The sequence below is a fragment of the Lepidochelys olivacea genome, assembly GCF_965140295.1.
Source record: "Lepidochelys olivacea isolate rLepOli2 genome assembly, chromosome: 2".
Classification (NCBI taxonomy): Eukaryota; Metazoa; Chordata; order Testudines; family Cheloniidae; genus Lepidochelys; species Lepidochelys olivacea.
In genome coordinates, this window is record NC_140412.1 from 44070465 (window position 1) to 44090022 (window position 19558).

Here is a 19558-nt window from a genome sequence, read left to right on the forward strand (position 1 = left end):
GACAATGTTGCATATGATACCTGGACATACACAAATCTTTAACCGTCCCCGGACCTCACCTCCTCCTGGGACCCTTCCTTCCCCCATCCCCCACAATGCTGATGTGTTTTTTTGTTTCTCTCTCCCTTCTGCTCGTTGTTTTTTAATAAAAGAATTGTGTTGGTTTGAAAGCAATCTTTATTCCATTAATTGAAAGCAAACAGAACCTTACAAAGCAACAGGCAATTGTCTTACACCTTCATAGTGCATTGTCTGCACCGATCACAATCACCTCCTAGCATTACAAGCACTGCACTCCCGAGCATAGCAACAAATTTTAGTGGCTTTCAGCTTCAAATTGCTGCCTTAAGGCATCCCTGATCCTTATGGCCCTGCGCTGCGCCCCTCTAATAGCCCTGGTTGCTGTTCAAATTCAGCTTCCAGGTGCTGAGCCTCAGCAGTCCAGCCCTGCATCTTTCACCCTTCCTTTCATAAATATTATGGAGCGTACAGCACGCAGCTGTAAGCACAGGAATATTCTCATCGGCCAGGTCCAGCCTCCCATATAGGCAGTGCCAGCAGGCCTTTAAAAGGCCAAAAGCACACTCAACAGTCATTCTGTACTTGCTCAGCCTGTTGTTGAACCACTCCTTGCTGCTGTCATGGTGCCCCGTGTATGGTTTCATAAGCCACGACATTAAGGGGTAGGTCTCCCAGGATCACAGTGGGCATTTCAACTTCCCCTACGGTGATCTTCTGGTCCGGGAAGAAAGTCCCTGCTTCCAGCTTCCTGAACAGGCCAGTGTTCTGAAAGATGTGTGTGTCACACACCTTTCTGAACCAGCCTGCATTAATGTCCGTGAAATGCCCACAGTGATCCACAAGTGCCTGGAGAACCATAGGGAAATACCCCTTCCAATTAATGTACTTGGTGGCTAGGTGGTCCGGTGCCAGAACTGGAATATGCGTGCCATCTATCGCCCCTCTGCGGTTAGGGAAGCCCATTTGTGCAAAGCCATTCATAATGTCATGCATTTTGCCCAGAGTCATTGTTTTTCGGAGCAGGATGCGATTAATGGCCTTGCACACTTCCGTCAACAGGAGTTCAACAGTTGACTTTCCCACCCCAACTGGTTAGTGACTGATCGGTAGCAGTCTGGAGTAGCCAGCTTCCACAGTGCAATTGCCATGCGCTTCTCCAGCGACAGGGCAGCCAGTGGGAGCCACGATCGGCCAAACCTGTGGATGTGGCAGGTAAACAAACCAGTCCGGCCCGCCAGGGGCTTCCCTGAACAAGCGGTGGCCCTAGTTTGAGAACCACTGGTTTAAAGAATAACTCCACTGCCACTCGTGACGTGTTACAGTGAACAGCATATTGGTCAACAGTGCAGGATCCATTCCTGCAGAAGAGGCAGAGCGCACAGTACACAAACCATTGAAAGATGGCACCAAATGTGGACAGAAGCACAGGTACTGCTGGGATGCGAAGCAAAGCATCACAGGGCATTGGGACAGGACCCAGGATGCCCCGTGACCCCCTCTGCCTTCCCACAACCCTTAGCAGCAGAAGAGGAAGAGATGCTCTGTGGGATAGCTGCCCAGAGTGTACCTCTCCAAATACCAATGCAAATGCCGCAAGCGTGAACACGCTATTGTGCAGGCAGCTGACAGTGTGAACACGCAGGAGTGGTTTCCCTTCAGCGCTCTCTGAGGGGCGATGTAACTGCCAGCGTTGTAACTGCCAGCGTAGCTATACCCTAAGACTTGGTGTTTGCTAAAAAGTTAGGCTGACCCATCTATGTCGCTCAGGGGTGTTTAAAATCCACACCCCATAACTGTGAAGTTAAGCCAACCTAGCCCGCCCTGTAGACAGTGGTAGCCTTTCACCTAGCTACCACCTCGCGGGGAGTTGGATTACCTATGCCGATAATAGAACTCCTCCCATTGGTGTAGGTAGTGTCTACACTGCAGTGCTACTGCAGCACAGTTGCAGCACGGTAGCGTTTCAAGTGTAGACAAGCCCTAGGACAAGGTGGATGAGGTAATACCTTTTATTAGACAACTTCTGTTGGTGAGATAGACAAACTTTCGAACTTGCACAGAGCTCTTCTTCATGGTAGCTAACACATTTTAAAACAATCCGTTTTCCCAGTTCAGACATGGCCCCAAATAGGCCTTGTCTAGACTAGGAAAACAAGGTGCTTTTAAACCTTTGTGTGGACAAGGCATGCTACCTTTTGACACATTAATTCACTGATCAAGGCTGAAAACATTAACATCCCTTTCCCCTGCCACCCTCTTGCTCCCAGTCTAGCCATACCCAGAGAGAAGGTGCAAACGCTACTACAAGTCTTATTAAAAATAAATCTAATTATCAGATTTTATAATACTTATACACAAAAAAGACAACATACTGACTAATGATTTTGGACTTTTTTAAAATGTGGTTGTAGGTATTGATTTCTTTTAAACTGTGTTTGTTTTTAATGTGTTTTCTGTGTTTGCAGGCTTGAAAAGCCTAAACTGATTTTTCATTGATTGCCTGTCAGTAATATAAGCAGCAACTAAAAACATTAATAAAAGTAAATATAGAAAATAAACTATATAAATATTCTAGAATATTTTATTTTAAAAAGATGAGCTTGATTTTAGGACAACTCTTTCATTCCATTTTAACTCCATATGGTGACAATTCTCATTTTTCTATCCCCAAAGTAAACCTTTTCATAAAATTCAGAAATGCAACACATGTAAGTTTTTATTATTGAAAATTAATGGTGGGAAGTAAAAAAAAAGTATAAACCACAATGGAATGGAGAGCACTGTCACAGAATAATGGACTACTTACTGCTTGTACATACATTTTGAGAGATTAGAAACAAACATCTATCCATCGTGGTCAAGAAGAGATATTTACCTTCCACAGTGGACAAAACCCAATGTTTTTTAAAAAAAATAATTTAAAAAAATCAGTTTTTTATTTAAATCAGATTTTTTTTGATAAAATGTTTTTTGAGGAAAAAACCTATCTAAAGATAAAGATACATTACAGCTCAAAGATATCTCATCATGGAATAGGGATTATAAATTCTAGTTCTATAGTATGAGACAATATATTTGTGTAATGTTTAAGAAAAGTTTTGTAAATGAGTTCCAATAGTTCTTGGATTAGGGACCCAAATTTATGCAGTTCCACAGGCTTCTGTATAGATTATTTCGGTTAATCTTTCTATCTACCCAATGGGATTCGGTGCTCAGTCTAGAAGATACCATCAGAGATGCTTAGTTTTGCAGTTCTCAAACTTTGGATTTGTGTCTCCAGAGGTAACATGCTTGTTAACAGCAAAAATGTTTTTAAATAAATAAATAAATAAATAAATAATTTATAGAGGTGAGAAATAACTGACCTCAACTCTATTGTCCCTGTGCAAATTTGTGTACACATAATCCCTTACCTCTCTCTAAAAGTGCAAAGTTTCAAAAAGTTCAATGAATAGAAGATTGTTGGGGGCAGAATACATCTGGACAAGGAGAAGAAGTCTGGAGATAAATGTGAGAAGTAAGGGACATATGCTTGTTTTGTTAAAATATTATATGTTTGCTGTTGAAGAAAAAAATCCAGAATACTTAATGTTGTTTTAGTTAAATAAAACAATTGAAATGTCTGTCTGGCGATGTTCTCCTCCTAATACAGCATGGCAAGAAAATCCTCCAAATATTAATGATTAACCTGTTGAATAGGAGATATTTATGAAGTCATTGGGAGGTGAACTATCTGCTTCAATTAATTACCTTTGGTAAATGAAATAACCAAACAATCATTCATTTTCTGATATAGTAGTAACACTAATCTGAAAAGTTTTCAAAATAAATCACTGTTTCAAAATGTATAGTGTGTACCTTCTAAAAATGAAACCTACATCTACCTCTGAGTTGTGAAGAATATGTATTAAGGTTATAACAACCAACAAGAATGCACTTTTATGTAGAAAACCATGATTAAATCGAGTCTTCCTGACCAATGATTTAAATCAAATCCACCCTGTTACTTTCACAGCATGAAACAATGTCACAACTTTCTAGATTCACAGACTTGTTTTTTGCCAAATAAGTAATGTAGAAATTGATAACTGGAGTTCCGCCTCAGATATCCCATCCTCTTATGTTAGGAAAAGCCACTTGAACTGTCTGGATATGGAAGTCATCCTTCAGTGCTCTAGTAGTGCAATTGGTTAACACATAGGGAAGTCCTGCTAAGGTTATTAGGACAAGAAGCAATGAGCTTAAAAGGGAGGTTTAGGTTGGACATTAGGAAAAACTTCCTGTCAGGGTAGTTAAGCACTGGAATTAATTGCGTAGGAAGGTTGTGGAATCTCCATTATTGGAAATTTTTAAGAGCTGGTTAGACAAACACCTGTCAGGGATGGTCTAGATCAGTGTTTCTCAAACTGGGATCCGCAGATCACTAGGGATCCTCGGGGGGACTCCAGGGGGTCTGCAGGCCCCGCTGAGAAACTCCTCCCCCTCCCTCTGAGGCACGCCTCCAGCATGCTGGGGAACAGGCTTACTTGTCCTGGCTCACTGCTGCTCCCAGAAGTGGCGGGCACGTCTCTGCGGCCCCTGTGTTGGGGGCCAGAGGTCTCCATGCACTGTCCCCGCCCCGAGCGCCGACTCCGCAGCTCCCACTGGCCAAGAACTATGGCTAATGGGAGCTGCGGAGGCAGTCTATGGGCGGGGCAGTGCACGGAGGCCTCCGGTCCCCCCGCTTAGGAGCCGCAGCCAGAGGGATGTGCCAATTGCTTTAGGGAGCATTCCGAGGTAAGCGCCGCACCCCTCACCCGCTCCCACACTCCAACCCCTGCCCGAGCCCAAAGCCTGCAACCCCTCCCATACTCAAACTCCCGCCCAGAGGGTATGAAAGTAAAATGTTTTAAGATTACAGCACTTCAGCTTCTAAGTCTTAAAAAAGGTCGAATTTAATCCACTTAAGAGGGGTTTTGTTTTTTAAATTTAACTGCTGTTTTTTTAAATGGGTGCCAACAATTAATTCAACCAGTGGCATCAATTTCTCTCTCAGGATAAGCATGTACTTTATGCTATCTTTTGCTCCTAATCAATAATGGCATTAATGACATCTCACGTTTTAAAAAAATACTTCTGAAAATTATTCTAAAATAAATTAGAACACTACCCCCAAACTGAACCAAACATGGAACCCAATTCTGGAAGGCGCAGAGCACCCTGTATTTCCATTGAGGAAAAAGGGAGTTGAAGGTGCTCAGCAATTTGCAGGGTTGAGAGCTTCTGGAATGGTACAGTAGCTGTAATTATGGCACCTTAATCTAATCACTCAATTCATTTTTCTTCTAAACTTTATTTATATTAAATGTTTTTCTTTCAGTGCTTTTCATTTATACATCTTAATGTGTTTTTACAAAGGAAACCAAGTGTCCTTATTCCCGTTTTACACATGGGGAAACCAAGGCCAAGACAAGTAAACTATCTTGCCCAGAGAAGGACAGTGGCAAATCTAGGAAAAGGACCTCTTCACCAAACCACTTTGAAACCTTTTCTTCAAAACACATGCACATATTTGACTCCTTTTCTGGAGGGCATCAGCTGGAGCATTAGTACCTTTGGAGCAGAGACATTGAACATTGGTAAAGTCAATAAACTACTTATGTACATTTGTGTTCTATTATCCGCGGAAAGAAATGGAAGAGCCCATTTCCTGATGTAATTTTGAAAAGTGACATTTCTGAACAAGGGCACTTCTGAAGCTGATTATGGGTATACTTTAGCGCTAATGACACAGGCCCAATGGAATGGAGATTTTAGACCCCCATTTATTATTGCAGAATAAATTAAGAATTTAAATTCAAATTTACGGTCAGAAAAACTTTAGCTTTTAGTTACTTAATTTCATTCAGTTTTCTATTTGATAAAACAAGGAGATGTGTCAGTGTATTTTTGAGAGCATTATTTCAACTGAAACTACCTCCTGAAGGTGTTTGGAAAGACAGCTTTTGAATCCAAAACATTTGTGATCTTAGAAGCAGGTTCCCAGAGCGCTCAATGGGAGATTTAGAAATGTATCCAAATCAATGTTTTTAATACAACAAATAGACTCTATACGGAGCTAAAAAAACAAGGCCAGTAAGTTAACGTGAGTTTACAAAGTCACAGCTTTATTCTTCCTGTAAATGGATACTAAAGCAAAGGATTACTCCAAAATCTTATGTTCAGATCAATGCAATCAAAAACAATATAATATTATGTAAAAAAAAATTACAGCTGAAGTCTGGTAAGGTCAAATTGCTTGAACTGATGAAACATACTTATCTAACTAACTGAAGTTATATCCAGACCATAAGATGCAGTTTAGATTTTTAAAAAAAGCATTATTGCAAGCAAGTGTATAGTGCTGAGAAACAATCAAGTTCTGATACCTAGCCTAACAACTATATTTCTAAAACAAGAATTTATTAAAAAGAAAAAGTGACCATTTTTAAATCTTCTAGGTAAACCCAATGTGAGGATAATTGTAATATTATATTGAAAGAATGTGTGCCAACTAGTCAGAATATTGATCCTTATTTATAGTCATTGCTCTCAGTATGCTGATATCTAAATGTGGGATAATAACCCAAAAATAAGAGACACAAGAGAATAGTTAATACAGGAACTTTAAGATGACAAATCATTTATTTAGAATAATATTTCATAATTCTTTATTTTTGACTTACATAATTTATAAGAAGGATAAGAAACTGTGGGGACCTAGTGTCAAGTTTTGGTCTAAAACGAGGGCCAGTAAGAGTGAATTTACTGTTTTTTCCCCCCTCAGGACTAACGGTCTTTCCTCAAGACTCAGTTTCTTTACACTTTCGTCATTGGTCAGGAATTCTAAACCTCTTATTTTTGTTGGTCTCCTTCGGACTCTGTCTGATTTGTCCACATCTTACTTAAAGAGTGGTAGTCCAGAACTGGAGACAGTTCTCCAGATGGGACCTCATCAGTGCCAAGTAGAGTGGAACAATAACCTCCTGTATCTTACGTATGACACTCCTATTAATACACCCCAGAATTACATTAACCTTTTTTGCAATTGCATCACATTGTTGACTCAATCAATTTATGAACCACTATAACCCCCAGATTCTTTTCAGCAGTACTACTGCCTAGCCAGTTACTCCCCATTCTGTAGCTATGCATTGATTTTTCTTCCTAAGTGTAGTACTTTGCACTTGTCTTTACTGAATTTCACCTTGTTGCTTTCAGACCAATTCTCAATTTGTCAAGATAATTTTGAATAATAATCCTTCCTCAAAAGTGCTAACAACCTCATAAGAACATAAGAATGGCTATACTGGGTCAGACCAAAGGTCCATCCAGCCCAGTATCCTGTCTACCGACAGTGGCCAATGCCAGGTGCCCCAGACGGAGTGAACCTAACAGGTAATGATCAAGTGATCTCTCTTCTGTCATCCATCTCCACCCTCTGACAAACAGAGTATAGGGACACCATTCCTTACCAATAACACCATTCCTTACCCAACCTCTCTTAATTTTCAGTATATGTGAAAAAATAAAAATACCACTAAAATTTAGAAATCTGCAAAAATCAAGATAGGTATATAACCTTCCACTATAAATAAGCATTTAAGAATGCATTTTTTAAAGTTAGACTCATTGTTTGCTATTTTCCAACAACTAGAGTCAAAAGCAAGATTGAACCTGGCATGCACATATTTGACACATACTACTTTTACACATTATAAGATAAATACAAATTTGTGCGGTAAAAATGTGAATTCAGTAATCCTTCTGTAACAATTTACAGACACTTCTTTCCCGAAGGGAGAGAAACTATGCTTTAAAATGAAAACTTGGTTCTGTATGAAGATTCACTAATTTCACTAATAATCCCAAAATGAGAAGTGCTCCTCTCTGCCAACACTTGCTTACAGAGACATCACCAGCTGAACTTCACCCCCATACTGCAAAAAGAAAAGGAGGACTTGTGGCACCTTAGAGACTAACCAATTTATTTGAGCATGAGCTTTCGTGAGTTGAAGTGAGCTGTAGCTCACAAAAGCTCATGCTCAAATAAATTGGTTGGTCTCTAAGGTGCCACAAGTCCTCCTTTCCTTTTTGCGAATACAGACTAACACGGCTGTTACTCTGAAACCCCCATACTGCTATCTAAAACTTTTCTTACAATTGTGAAAGGTGGAGACTAGCAATGTTATTGCTATACTTCAGATTTTGTTTTTAGCTGTTATTCGTTTTAAGGCCAGATTGGAAGCAAGGTGTAATTAGCAACATTTCAATTAAGTTTAGTTACATACAGGTAACATTCGATCAATTTACACAAACTGAATGGCAGTACAAAGGGGAACACATTCTTATATGCTACTACAGAGGAAAAAAAGATTACACTTTAAATGCAGATTCTTGAAATTTACATTAAATGACGTAATAGGTAAAGTTTTTAGAAGTTAATGCTCTTACAGACTGTATCTGGGTAAGTGGCTGAGACACAGATGGATCTGGAGCAGAGCTAACTGACCACCAAGGGGAGGAAAGTCAGGGACTTGGATGGACAGATGTTGCCAGTTTTCCGCTGGCAGATATATAGCTCGAAGTCACATCTCCACCTCCGATTTCTCGCTGACTGAATCCCCCGCAGGCCGCTGCCAGAGAATCCCTGGCGACGAGCCGTTATTCACCGGGTCAGCCCCTCAGGCGCCCGCCTGGCCCTATACCCCGCTCCTCCCGCACCATCCCCGGCTCTTGGCCGCGTCACGCTGGCTTCAGGGGCCAGTGCACGCGCGGCATCCCCCGCTGGGGATGGGATCCCGCAGCTCCACCCCCCCCAACCCTTGGAGATAGGCCCCACCACGCACGGTTAACCGCTCCCCGTCCCAGAGACCCACTTACCGCCCAGCCCGGCGGCACCTCACACCACACACACTCTCTCGGTTCTCAGTTGGTTTCCAAGCCCCGCCGCAACGGCAAGCAGCAGTGCATTTTGCGACTGCTATTGCTTGACGGCTGCCTGTCACACACCGGGGATGACCCCAGCAGGACCGCCATACTGTGGGTGGCAGCACGCGCATGCGCAATGCAGCACCCAGCAAACCCGTGCAAGAGAGGGGAGAGGGCAGCGGGCACCGGGCACGCGCGGGTGCAGGATAGCCGGTGGAGTGAGGATGAGCGATAGGAGCATGCGCGGTTGAACGATGGCCGGTGGGAGGAAAGGAGGACGCATGCGCTGTGTGGCAGGTGGCTGACGGGAGCCGGTGGCTGCGGCGGGACGGTTGACTTGAGCGCGTTGTGAGTGGGGCGGGGGAGCTCGGGTGCGTAGGGCAGGGGCGCAGTGACTGAGGAGGCGGCGGAGTCCGCTACCTCCTTCCCGGCAGGGGGAGCGCAGCTCTCCTCCGGGGACAGTACGCGGATGCTGCAGTCCCGCGCGGGGGCGGCGGCGGGGGGGCGGGCAGTGAGCGTCCCGCCTGACCCACCCGCAAGGGGCCTGGCAGTGGGTGCCGGGGGAAGGGGGAGCAGAGGGTACTTGTAAGCAAGCTACTGGCTTGGCGGAGGGTCCTGAGCCCTGCCTCTGTGACAAATCTGCCCTGCCCAGCAGCTCATCCCTGCTGGGCGATGCCTGCTTTGGGCATCAGGGTGTGTTCGCCCAGCCGATCGGTAAAGCGACGTTTCCTTTTGCTAATTTTTAATCTGGCTCGTCTCTGGAACAGTCTTATTGCCGTGACGGGAGTGTGAGGCCTAAGAGGGGAAAACGGAATATTGCCCCTGTATGTTTGAGATAGTGGAGTACCTAGGAGTGGAAATTTTGGTGGGCCCTGACTTTTGGGTGGAGGGGCAATGACAGACTGTGCTAACTCAGCTTCTCCCCTGATGCCACGCCCTCTTCCTAGGTGTCTCCAGACACTGGGCTTCACCTGCTGAGCTGGGCACGTGCATGGGGCAGTGCAGAAAATGGCAAGGCAGAGTTGCCGGAGCATAGTTTTCTGAAGGGCGGGCGCATAGCTCCTGTCCTGGATTTCAGGTGCCTGAGTGATGCTCTGGGCTGCTGTGGCAGCACTACACCCTGACTCAGATTTGGGTGGGCTTGAATGCTACGTGGCTATGCCCCAGTGTGAGAATATTGGCAGTCACCGCTCTTCTCTAAAGTGCTCTCCCAGTTTTCTTCCAGCCACTTGTCCTGTAGAATTAGATATGCTCTGCCTTCTCATCAGAAATAAGCTCTATCTTTCTTTGTTTTGAGGTAGATGATACATAACCCAGTAAATGTGTGTTTCCAGTTATATGTATACAAATTGAAATTAAAGTAATGCATCAGTCTTGAACCCCTAGTACAGGCAATAAGAAATAGTGCTGCTATCTAGGGGTTTGTGTACGCTGGCAATTAACAGCGCTGCAACTTTCTCACTCAGGGGTGTGAAAAAACACCCCCCTGAGCACAGCATGTTGCAGCTCTGTAAAGTGCAAGTGTAAGCAGTGCCCCAGCTCTGGGAGCCATGCCCCTCATTGAGGTGGATTTTTTAGAGCACTGGGAGAGCTCTCTCCCAGTGCTGCGACCTGATCACACAAGGCACATTAAAATGCTGCCATGACAGCACTTTAGCATTGCCAATGTAGACTAGCCCAAAGATGTTAGTCTCAGGCATTGACAAGAAGTTGATTTGTATATTTATCTACTTTTTTCTGTTCCTGAACATTCCATACCTATTACTTTTGATTAAAACCTTTGGTAAAGTTTTGGGGTATAAAGTGAAATTCGTTAAAATCTCAGGTTCTCCTGATTTGTTGGGGTAGAATCTTTTAAGACTGCACTGACCCTGGAAACTCTTTTTCAATGGACTTCATTTAAAATTAAGTATTTGGATTTTAGAGATCTAATGTGCATACCATGTATAACACAAACTTTCCAGATTAATTTGCACTATTTCACAAGGTGATAGCTGGAAGTTACTGCCAGTTAGGTGGGTAGATCAAGATGGGCCAGTGCTGTCCAAATTGCGTTGTATTTTGTACCTATTTTGGATGTTCTTGATTATTATTCCTATACAATGATTTGACCTGATGTTATCAGGGTAGGGAAGGTGAGCCATCTGCGGTCTAAGATTGCTATGTAAACATCTTGAACATGGTATCTGCTCCCTTCACAATATTAAAAAATGCAAACAAACTGGGCAGTGCAATAATGTAAGGGCCATTCTTGCATGAAATTTAAGGCCCAGCTCCCATGAACATTTAGGTAAATGCTTAACTTGATACATGTGAATAGTATAACCAACTGCAACAAGACCACTCACATTCCTTCCTGATATATAAATTGCAATACAATGGTAAATAATGCCTGTAAAGATGAGTAATATTGAAAGCCATCTCTCAGACAAACACTGGAGAAAATGCACCTACCTACCAGTCAGTTGCAGGAGAAGGACCTGTTCCAATATGGGAATTTTTCTAAGAGGCCTGGAACCTTACGTATCTATGCAAATCTGCTCAGTTGTATTCTAAAAATTTGTATGTATTTGTACATAAAGGGTATTCTTTCACTCTTTGCTTTAGTAAAAGTAGGAGTGTATGTACATTGAGAAAAAGTGAGCTAGTGTAAAATTATTCTCTTGCTTTTTATATTTTTTTCTGTGTTCTTTACATTATGCTTTGCAATACACCCTGTATACAATAATACATCATATGCATTGTATGCAATGTATAATATTACAATAGCACCCAAAATATCGTATGGGCTGTACAGATACATAATATACTCCTGGGGGAATTCTGCACGCAATATTTTAAAATGTTGCATATTTTATTTGTCAAAATAACACAATATAATCAAACCAGTTTCAATTATTTTGGTAATTTATTTCAACATACCTGACAGCAAGTATGTCTGTAACAATACAGACAACAAAAAAGATTCAGGAAATGTTTTTTGACAAATAAATTCCTTACTAGGCATATTAATAAAGAACTTGAGTAATAATTCATTTAAACTACAATACAGAAACATATTTCCTGCACCCCTCAGAAGTAGTGCAAAGGCTTGTGGGAGTAAGGGGTAACAGAGGAACTGAGGGAGAAGGAAGTAATTCCTGGAAAGAAGGCTGGGAGTGAACATGGTGGGTAGTTGGATGTAGGTGAGAGAAGTATGGAACAGGTTTTTTTGCGGGGGGGGGGTTGTTAGGGAGTTGGGGAGCCTCCCCATGCAGACCCTGGCTGACCCCTTGCCTCTCTCATTCAGTCAGGTATATCTGCCCCTGTCCCCATGTGTCCGTTCACCTCCTGTCTCCATATATCCTTGCACCCCCTCTTCCCTTTCCCCATGTGCCCCTGCACACTCACTCAGCCACCCCCTTCCCTCATCCCAATGTGGCCCTGCACCCCCACTCCCATTCAGGCCCTGCTCCAGTCTGTCCTCCCACTAGCCCTTTTGAACCTGTCTCACCCCCTGCAGCTCTATGTGCCCTGCTTTCTCTGTGCCCCCCATATTCCATGCCTCCTCACCTGGCCTTATGGGCAAGGCGCTCTGAGGAAGGCAGCCTTTTCTCCTCCCTATCCGTAGAGGTCTGCTCCTGCCTGGAGCAGCTGCCCTCTGTTTTGGCACCACAGCATCCCCTTGTGGGTGAAAGGCATAACTGCAGTACCCCTCTGGCAGAACATTTCTTTGTATTTTCTGCAGAGAAAAAAAATTCTGCTGGGGACATGAATTCTGCACATGCACAGTGGCACAGAATTCCCCCAGAAGTGATAGTAAAGGACAATCCTTGCCCAGAGTTTATAATTTAAAAGAAGACTGGTCCTAAGAAAACATAGATAGTATGTGAAGTATAACCCTTGTAACTTGTAATAAAGTTGACTGGTATAATTTTTATTCAAGTAAAAATAGTATATTTATAAAAACAATGCAGTAAACCTAAATCTTTCCATAGATGCATAAAGATATCTGCTTGTTAAAGGTTCTTAAGTTTAACAGCAACAAAGGAACAGATATTGAATTATTATATATACAAGAAGAGTAGGCCCCGGTTGCATCAACAGAGCCATAGAAGAGGCTTGCAAATCTTGAATATGATAAGGGAAAAGCAAAGATATCACTTAAAAGAAGAGTGCTTCCTAATACAACCACACTGAAAGTGACTAACATATAGGGTGAAATCAAATGGTGATCATTCTTCCATCCAGGTGTAGCTCTGCCAGTAGCTTCATACATGCACTCTGTTTGTCTAGTTAGGTAAACCACAATTATAAAACAGTCATCAATACTAAGCATTTTTGTAACTAAATCTTTTAAGAAGTGTTTTTTCTTAACAGTAGCCCCTTAATTGCTTTTGTGTGAATGTTCTTCGAAGGGTTGCTGTGCAGCTAGTAGACCACTAGAGTGCAAAACAGTGCAGAAAAAGATTTGTGCAACTGGAGTATACGGTGGCTACCAAAACTGTCTGTGTCCTGTTCCCAAAAGGACAGAGATGTTTGTATCACATGGAGGCCTACTAAGCTTTGACTGTATTCTTGGTCAATATCTGTCATGTAATTAAAACAAATAATTCTGGAAACCCAATTATGAAATCTGAGAGAATTAAAGAAAACTTTAACCCATATATTGTGTCTCTGTACTGCCACATAACATTTTCATAGTAAAAACACATTATCTTTTTCAAGTTCTGTTGCAATAGATGCAAGTATACTGTATCAGAATGACTTCTTGGAGTATATTATAGTCTTGAGTTCATCTGCGTGAACAATGACATTTGATGTTTGGAAAGCAACTAGCACTCTGTGGGTGCTACTGGAAATAAAGGATACAGACAGGTTTCAGAGTAACAGCCGTGTTAGTCTGTATTCGCAAAAAGAAAAGGAGTACTTGTGGCACCTTAGAGACTAACCAATTTATTTGAGCATAAGCTTTCGTGAGCTACAGCTTATGCTCAAATAAATTGGTTAGTCTCTAAGGTGCCACAAGTACTCCTTTTCTTTTTGCGAATACAGACTAACACGGCTGTTACTCTGAAACCTACCATACACACTGTAACCAGAGTGATCACTTAAGGTGAGCTATTACCAGCAGGAGAGCCGGGGGAGGGGGGGACCTTTTGTAGTGATAATCAAGGTGGGCCATTTCCAGCAGTTGACAAGAACGTCTGAGGAACGGTGGGGGTGGGGAGTAAACATGGGGAAATAATTTTACTTTGTGTAATGACCCATCCACTCCCAGTCTCTATTCAAGCCTAAGTTAATTGTGTCCAGTTTGCAAATTAATTCCAATTCAGCAGTCTCTTGTTGGAGTCTGTTTTTGAAGTTTTTTTTGTTGAAGAATTGCCACTTTTAGGTCTGTACTTGAGTGACCAGAGAGATTGACGTGTTCTTCAACTGGTTTTTGAATGTTATAATTCTTGAAGTCTGATTTGTGTCCATTTATTCTTTTACGTAGAGACTGTCCAGTTTGGCCAATGTACATGGCAGAGGGGCATTGCTGGCACATGATGGCATCTATCACATTGGTAGATGTGCAGGTGAACAAGCCTCTGATAGTGTGGCTGATGTGATTAGGCCCTATGATGGTGTCCCCTGAATAGATACGTAGACACAGTTGGCAATGGGCTTTGTTGCAAGGATAGGTTCCTGGGTTAGTGGTTCTGTTGTGTGGTGTGTGTTTGCTGGTGAATATTTGCTTCAGGTTGGGGGGGCTGTCTGTAAGCAAGGACTGGCTTGTCTCAAGATCTGTGAGAGTGATGAGTCATCCTTCAGGATAGGTTGTAGATCCTTGAGGATGCGTTGGAGAGGTGTTAGTTGGGGGCTGACGGTTATGGCTAGTGGCGTTCTGTTATTTTCTTTGTTGGGCCTGTCCTGTAGTAGGTGACTTCTGGGTACTCTTCTGGCTCTGTCAATCTCTTTCTTCACTTCAGCAGGTGGGTATTGTAGTTGTAAGAATGCTTGCTAGAGATCTTGTAGGTGTTTGTCTCTGTCTGAGGGGTTGGAGCAAATGTGGTTGTATGGTAGAGCTTGGCTGTAGACAATGGATCGTGTGGTGTGGTCTGGATGAAAGCTGGAGGCATGTATGTAGGAATAGCGGTCAGTAGGTTTCCGGGATAGGATGGTGTTTATGTGATCATCGCTCATTAGCACCGTTGTGCCCAGGAAGTGGATCTCTCGTGTGGACTGGTCCAGGCTGAGGTTGATGGTGGGATGAAAATTGTTGAAATCATGGTGGAATTCCTCAAGGGCTTCTTTTCCATGGGTCCAGATGATGAAGATGTCATCAATGTAGCGCAAGTAGAGTAGGGGCATTAGGGGACGAGAGCTGAGGAAGCGTTGTTCTAAGTCAGCCCTAAAAATGTTGGCATACTGTGGGGCCATGCGGGTACCCCTAGCAGTGCCGCTGATTTGAAGGTATACATTGTCCCCAAATGTGAAATAGTTATGGGTGAGGACAAAGTCACAAAGTTCAGCTACCAGGTTTGCTGTGACATTATGGGGGATACTGTTCCTGACGGCTTGTAGTCCATCTTTGTGTGGAATGTTGGTGTAGAGGGCTTCTACATCCATAGTGGCCAGGATGGTGTTTTCAGGAAGATCACCGATGGATTGTAGTTTCCTCAAGAAGTCAGTGGTGTCTCGAAGATAGCTGGGAGTGCTGGGTAGCGTAGGGCCTGAGGAGGGAGTCTACATAGCCAGACAATCCTGCTGTCAGCGTGCCAATGCCTGAGATGATGGGGCGTCCAGGATTTCCAGGTTTATGGATCTTGGGTAGCAGATAGAATACCCCAGGTCGGGGTTCCAGGGGTGTGTCTGTGCGGATTTGTTCTTGTGCTTTTTCAGGGAGTTTCTTGAGCAAATGCTGTAGTTTCTTTTGGTAACTCTCAGTGGCATCAGAGGGTAATGGCTTGTAGAAAGTGGTGTTGGAGAGCTGCCTAGCAGCCTCTTGTTCATATTCCGACGTATTCATGATGACGACAGCACCTCCTTTGTCAGCCTTTTTGATTATGATGTCAGAGTTATTTCTGAGGCTGTGGATGGCATTGTGTTCTGCACGGCTGAGATTATGGGGCAAGTGATGCTGCTTTTCCACAATTTCAGCCCGTGCACGTCAGCGGAAGCACTCTATGTAGAAGTCCAGTCTGTTGTTTCGACCTTCAGGAGGAGTCCACCCAGAATCCGTCTTTTTGTAGTCTTGGTAGGAAGTCTCTGTGGGTTAGTATGTTGTTCAAAGGTGTGTTGGAAATATTCCTTGAGTCGGACACGTTGAAAATAGGATTCTGAGGCACCACAGAACTGTATCATGTTCGTGGGGGTGGAGGGACAGAAGGAGAGGCCCCGAGATAGGACAGATTCTTCTGCTGGGCTAAGAGTATAGTTGGATAGATTAACAATATTGCTGGGTGGGTTAAGGGAACTACTGTTGTGGCCCCTTGTGGCATGTAGTAGTTTAGATAGTTTAGTGTCCTTTTTCTTTTGTAGAGAAGCAAAGTGTGTGTTGTAAATGGCTTGTCTAGTTTTTGTAAAGTCCAGCCATGAGGAAGTTTGTGTGGAAGGTTGGTTTTTTAGGAGAGTATCCATTTTTGAGAGCTCATTCTTAATCTTTCCCTGTTTGCTGTAGAGGATGTTGATCAGGTAGTTCCGCAATTTCTTTTTGAGCGTGTGGCACAAGCCGTCAGCATAGTCTGTGGTATGTATATTGTAATGGATTTTTTACCTTCAGTCCTTTTTGTATGATGTCCATCTGTTTGCATTTGGAAAGGAAGATGTCTGTCTGTCTATCTGTACAAGTTTTTTCATGAAGTTGATCGATTTCCATTCCATACAGCTAAATGCATAATAACATTCAAAAACCAGTTGGAGGACACTTCAGTCTCTCTGGTCACTCGATTACAGACCTAAAAGTTGCAGTTCTTCAACAAAAAAAACTTCAAAAACAGACTCCAACAAGAGACCGCTGAATTGGAATTAATTTGCAAACTGGATACAATTAACTTAGACTTGAATAGAGACTGGAAGTGGATGGGTCATTACACAAAGTAAAACTATTTCCCCATGTTTATTCCCCTCCCCCACCGTTCCTCAGACGTTCTTGTCAATTGCTGGAAATGGCCCACCTTGATTATCACTACAAAAGCTTCCCCCCCCTTCCCCCCCCCGCTCTCCTGCTGGTAATATGACAGGTTTCAGAGTAACAGCCGTGTTAGTCTGTATTCGCAAAAAGACAGGGAGTACTTGTGGCACCTTAGAGCCTAACCAATTTATTTGAGCATAAACTTTCGTGAGCTACAGCTCACTTCATCGGACGCATACTGTGGAAAATACAGAAGATGTTTTTATACACACCGACCATGAAAAAATGGATGTTTATCACTACAAAAGGTTTTCTCTCCCCCCACCCCACTCTCCTGCTGGTAACAGCTTATCTAAAGTGATCACTCTCCTTACAATGTGTATGATATTTGTGCTGGAAATGGCCCTCCTTGATTATCATACACATTGTAAGGAGAGTGATCACTTTAGATAAGCTGTTACCAGCAGGAGAGTGGGGTGGGGGGAGAGAAAACCTTTTGTAGTGATAAACATCCATTTTTTCATGGTCGGTGTGTATAAAAACATCTTCTGTATTTTCCACAGTATGCGTCCGATGAAGTGAGCTGTAGCTCACGAAAGCTTATGTTCAAATAAATTGGTTTGTCTGTATGGTGCCACAAGTACTCCTTTTCTTTTTGCTGGTAATAGCTCACCTTAAGTGATCACTCTCGTTACAGTGTGTATGGTAACACCCATTGTTTCATGTTCTGTATGTATATAAATCTCCCCACTGCATTTTCAACTGAATGCATCTGATGAAGTGAGTTGTAGCTCACAAAAGCTTATGTTCAAATAAATTTGTTAGTCTCTAAGGTGCCACAAGTACTCCTTTTCTTAAAGGATACAGGATACTGACTGTAACAGTGCATATAGAGCTGAGACTGTACCCAGCTCTATTCCCATCTTGATAAGGGGAGTTTACACAACCAGTTTGATTATTAATTGATTATTAATTAGTTGATTATTAAAGGCAGAATTCTAACCTCAAATGCGCATCTTGAACATTCAGTACTCTGTTTATAAGTACAGTAATGGATTTTTCAAGATTAGCTGTGGAGGGCACAAGAGAAGTTTCCATTCCCAAATGTCTGTCTTTATTAGTCCATGTACAGTTTGTAGAAAAGCAATTTGTATACTGTTCATCCTTAAAGTACCTCTTGTTCTTGAGAAGTGCATCATTGACTTCTCAGGTGAAAGTGGAAATGTTAATGACTGAGTCCTACAGTGTGGATTAGTAAAGATACAGTTTACTATTTCTATTTCTCTCTTTTTAATTACAGTAGTTGCATGTCTTGTTTGAACATCTTACATCAGTTTTGTACATATAGTATGTTAAACCTGAGAACTAAAATTGCTCTTGGAAATGATCTGAGATACAGACTGTGTGATAGATGCTTTCATTTTTAAGATGTGCATGTAGAGTGATATCCTGAAATATTTCTGCTGTTAAAGGTTCTTGCCCCCCAAAATTTCTGTATCTGCTGTTTTTCAGACTGGCAGAAGTAAATATGAGGCGATCAGCAGCTCCAAGTCAACGTCTAGGGAATTCAGCTAAAAAGCCAAGGTTTATACCCCCAGGAAAAAATAACACAATCTGTCTGAAGAAAGAAAATGAACAGCTGGTTCCAGAAATTAAGTTGACTGAGGTAAAAAGAAAAATGGGATGGGGAAACATTTAGCTATGCAGCACCACAACTAAAATATGCCAACAGTAATTAATTCTTACTCATGCAAGTAGTCGTAATGGGTCAGATTCTGACCTTAACTCATGCTGAATTGCACCTTATTCCTCAAGTAGTCCCATTACTACTCGAAATTCACCATTGAAGTAAAAGTGCTACCTATGAGTAAAAAGTATCAGAATTCAGCATATATACAAGTCTTACTGTAGCCAACGCGTGGATTGCAGGGTTGGCCTATACGTCACTGGGTTACTGAGAGACTGGACTGTAAAATGTTTTGAATGTCCTGGCAAAAGCATTTCAGAAAAGAAGGTCCTTTCTTAAGATGGATAATTCAAAAATGTCAATACACTGAGTCACAGTGTGGCTACAAGACAGCAAAGCCTCTGATATAGAAAAAAATTCAGTATGTCCTCATTTTAGTATATCTTTAATTTTAAGGCTTCTGTTGAATAGAAGTCATAAGTAGAAGTTGCTGCTTTTGTGGATGGCCATTTATATTAAAAGCACATTTATTTATTTTCATGTATCCATGTGTATACACACAAATATACATAGTAGAGGCTTGATTTTTCCTTATGTATGAATAGTACCTTACTTCTCAGCAGGTACCACTGAAAATCTATGGGACTATTCAGCGTAAATAAAGGGTGGCAGAATTTGGACTAGAGTAACTTGCAAACTTAGAGAAGGAATGATTAATCCTGACCTGTATAACCAAACTTCAAAATTGCATAGAGCTACTAAAGTTTGGATGTGGGTAGTACCTAATTATTGTCTTAAATTGGCAA

At 42.3% G+C, this 19558-nt stretch overlaps 2 protein-coding genes across 4 annotated transcripts in view; one reads left to right on the forward strand and one right to left on the reverse strand.

Moving 5' to 3' along the window:
* Nucleotides 1–9083, reverse strand: part of LOC311515383 (RING finger protein 151-like) — a 29560-nt gene extending 20477 nt beyond the window's left edge. The window contains exon 1 of the mRNA XM_084618380.1: nucleotides 8923–9083. The gene's annotated coding sequence lies outside the window, so the exon portion shown is untranslated. The remainder of the gene's footprint in view (nucleotides 1–8922) is intronic.
* Nucleotides 9084–9180: 97 nt separating this feature from the next.
* RAD54B (RAD54 homolog B) overlaps nucleotides 9181–19558 on the forward strand; it is a 126431-nt gene continuing 116053 nt past the window's right edge. For 2 of the 3 annotated variants that reach the window (XM_084618375.1, XM_084618377.1), the window contains exons 1-2: nucleotides 9228–9318; nucleotides 18578–18731. In XM_084618375.1, the coding sequence (XP_084474501.1) occupies nucleotides 18594–18731 (138 nt within the window). In that variant the 5' untranslated portion in view covers nucleotides 9228–9318; nucleotides 18578–18593. Of the gene's footprint in view, nucleotides 9319–18577; nucleotides 18732–19558 lie in introns of all 3 variants that reach the window. The other variant, XM_084618376.1, reaches the window with a different exon arrangement.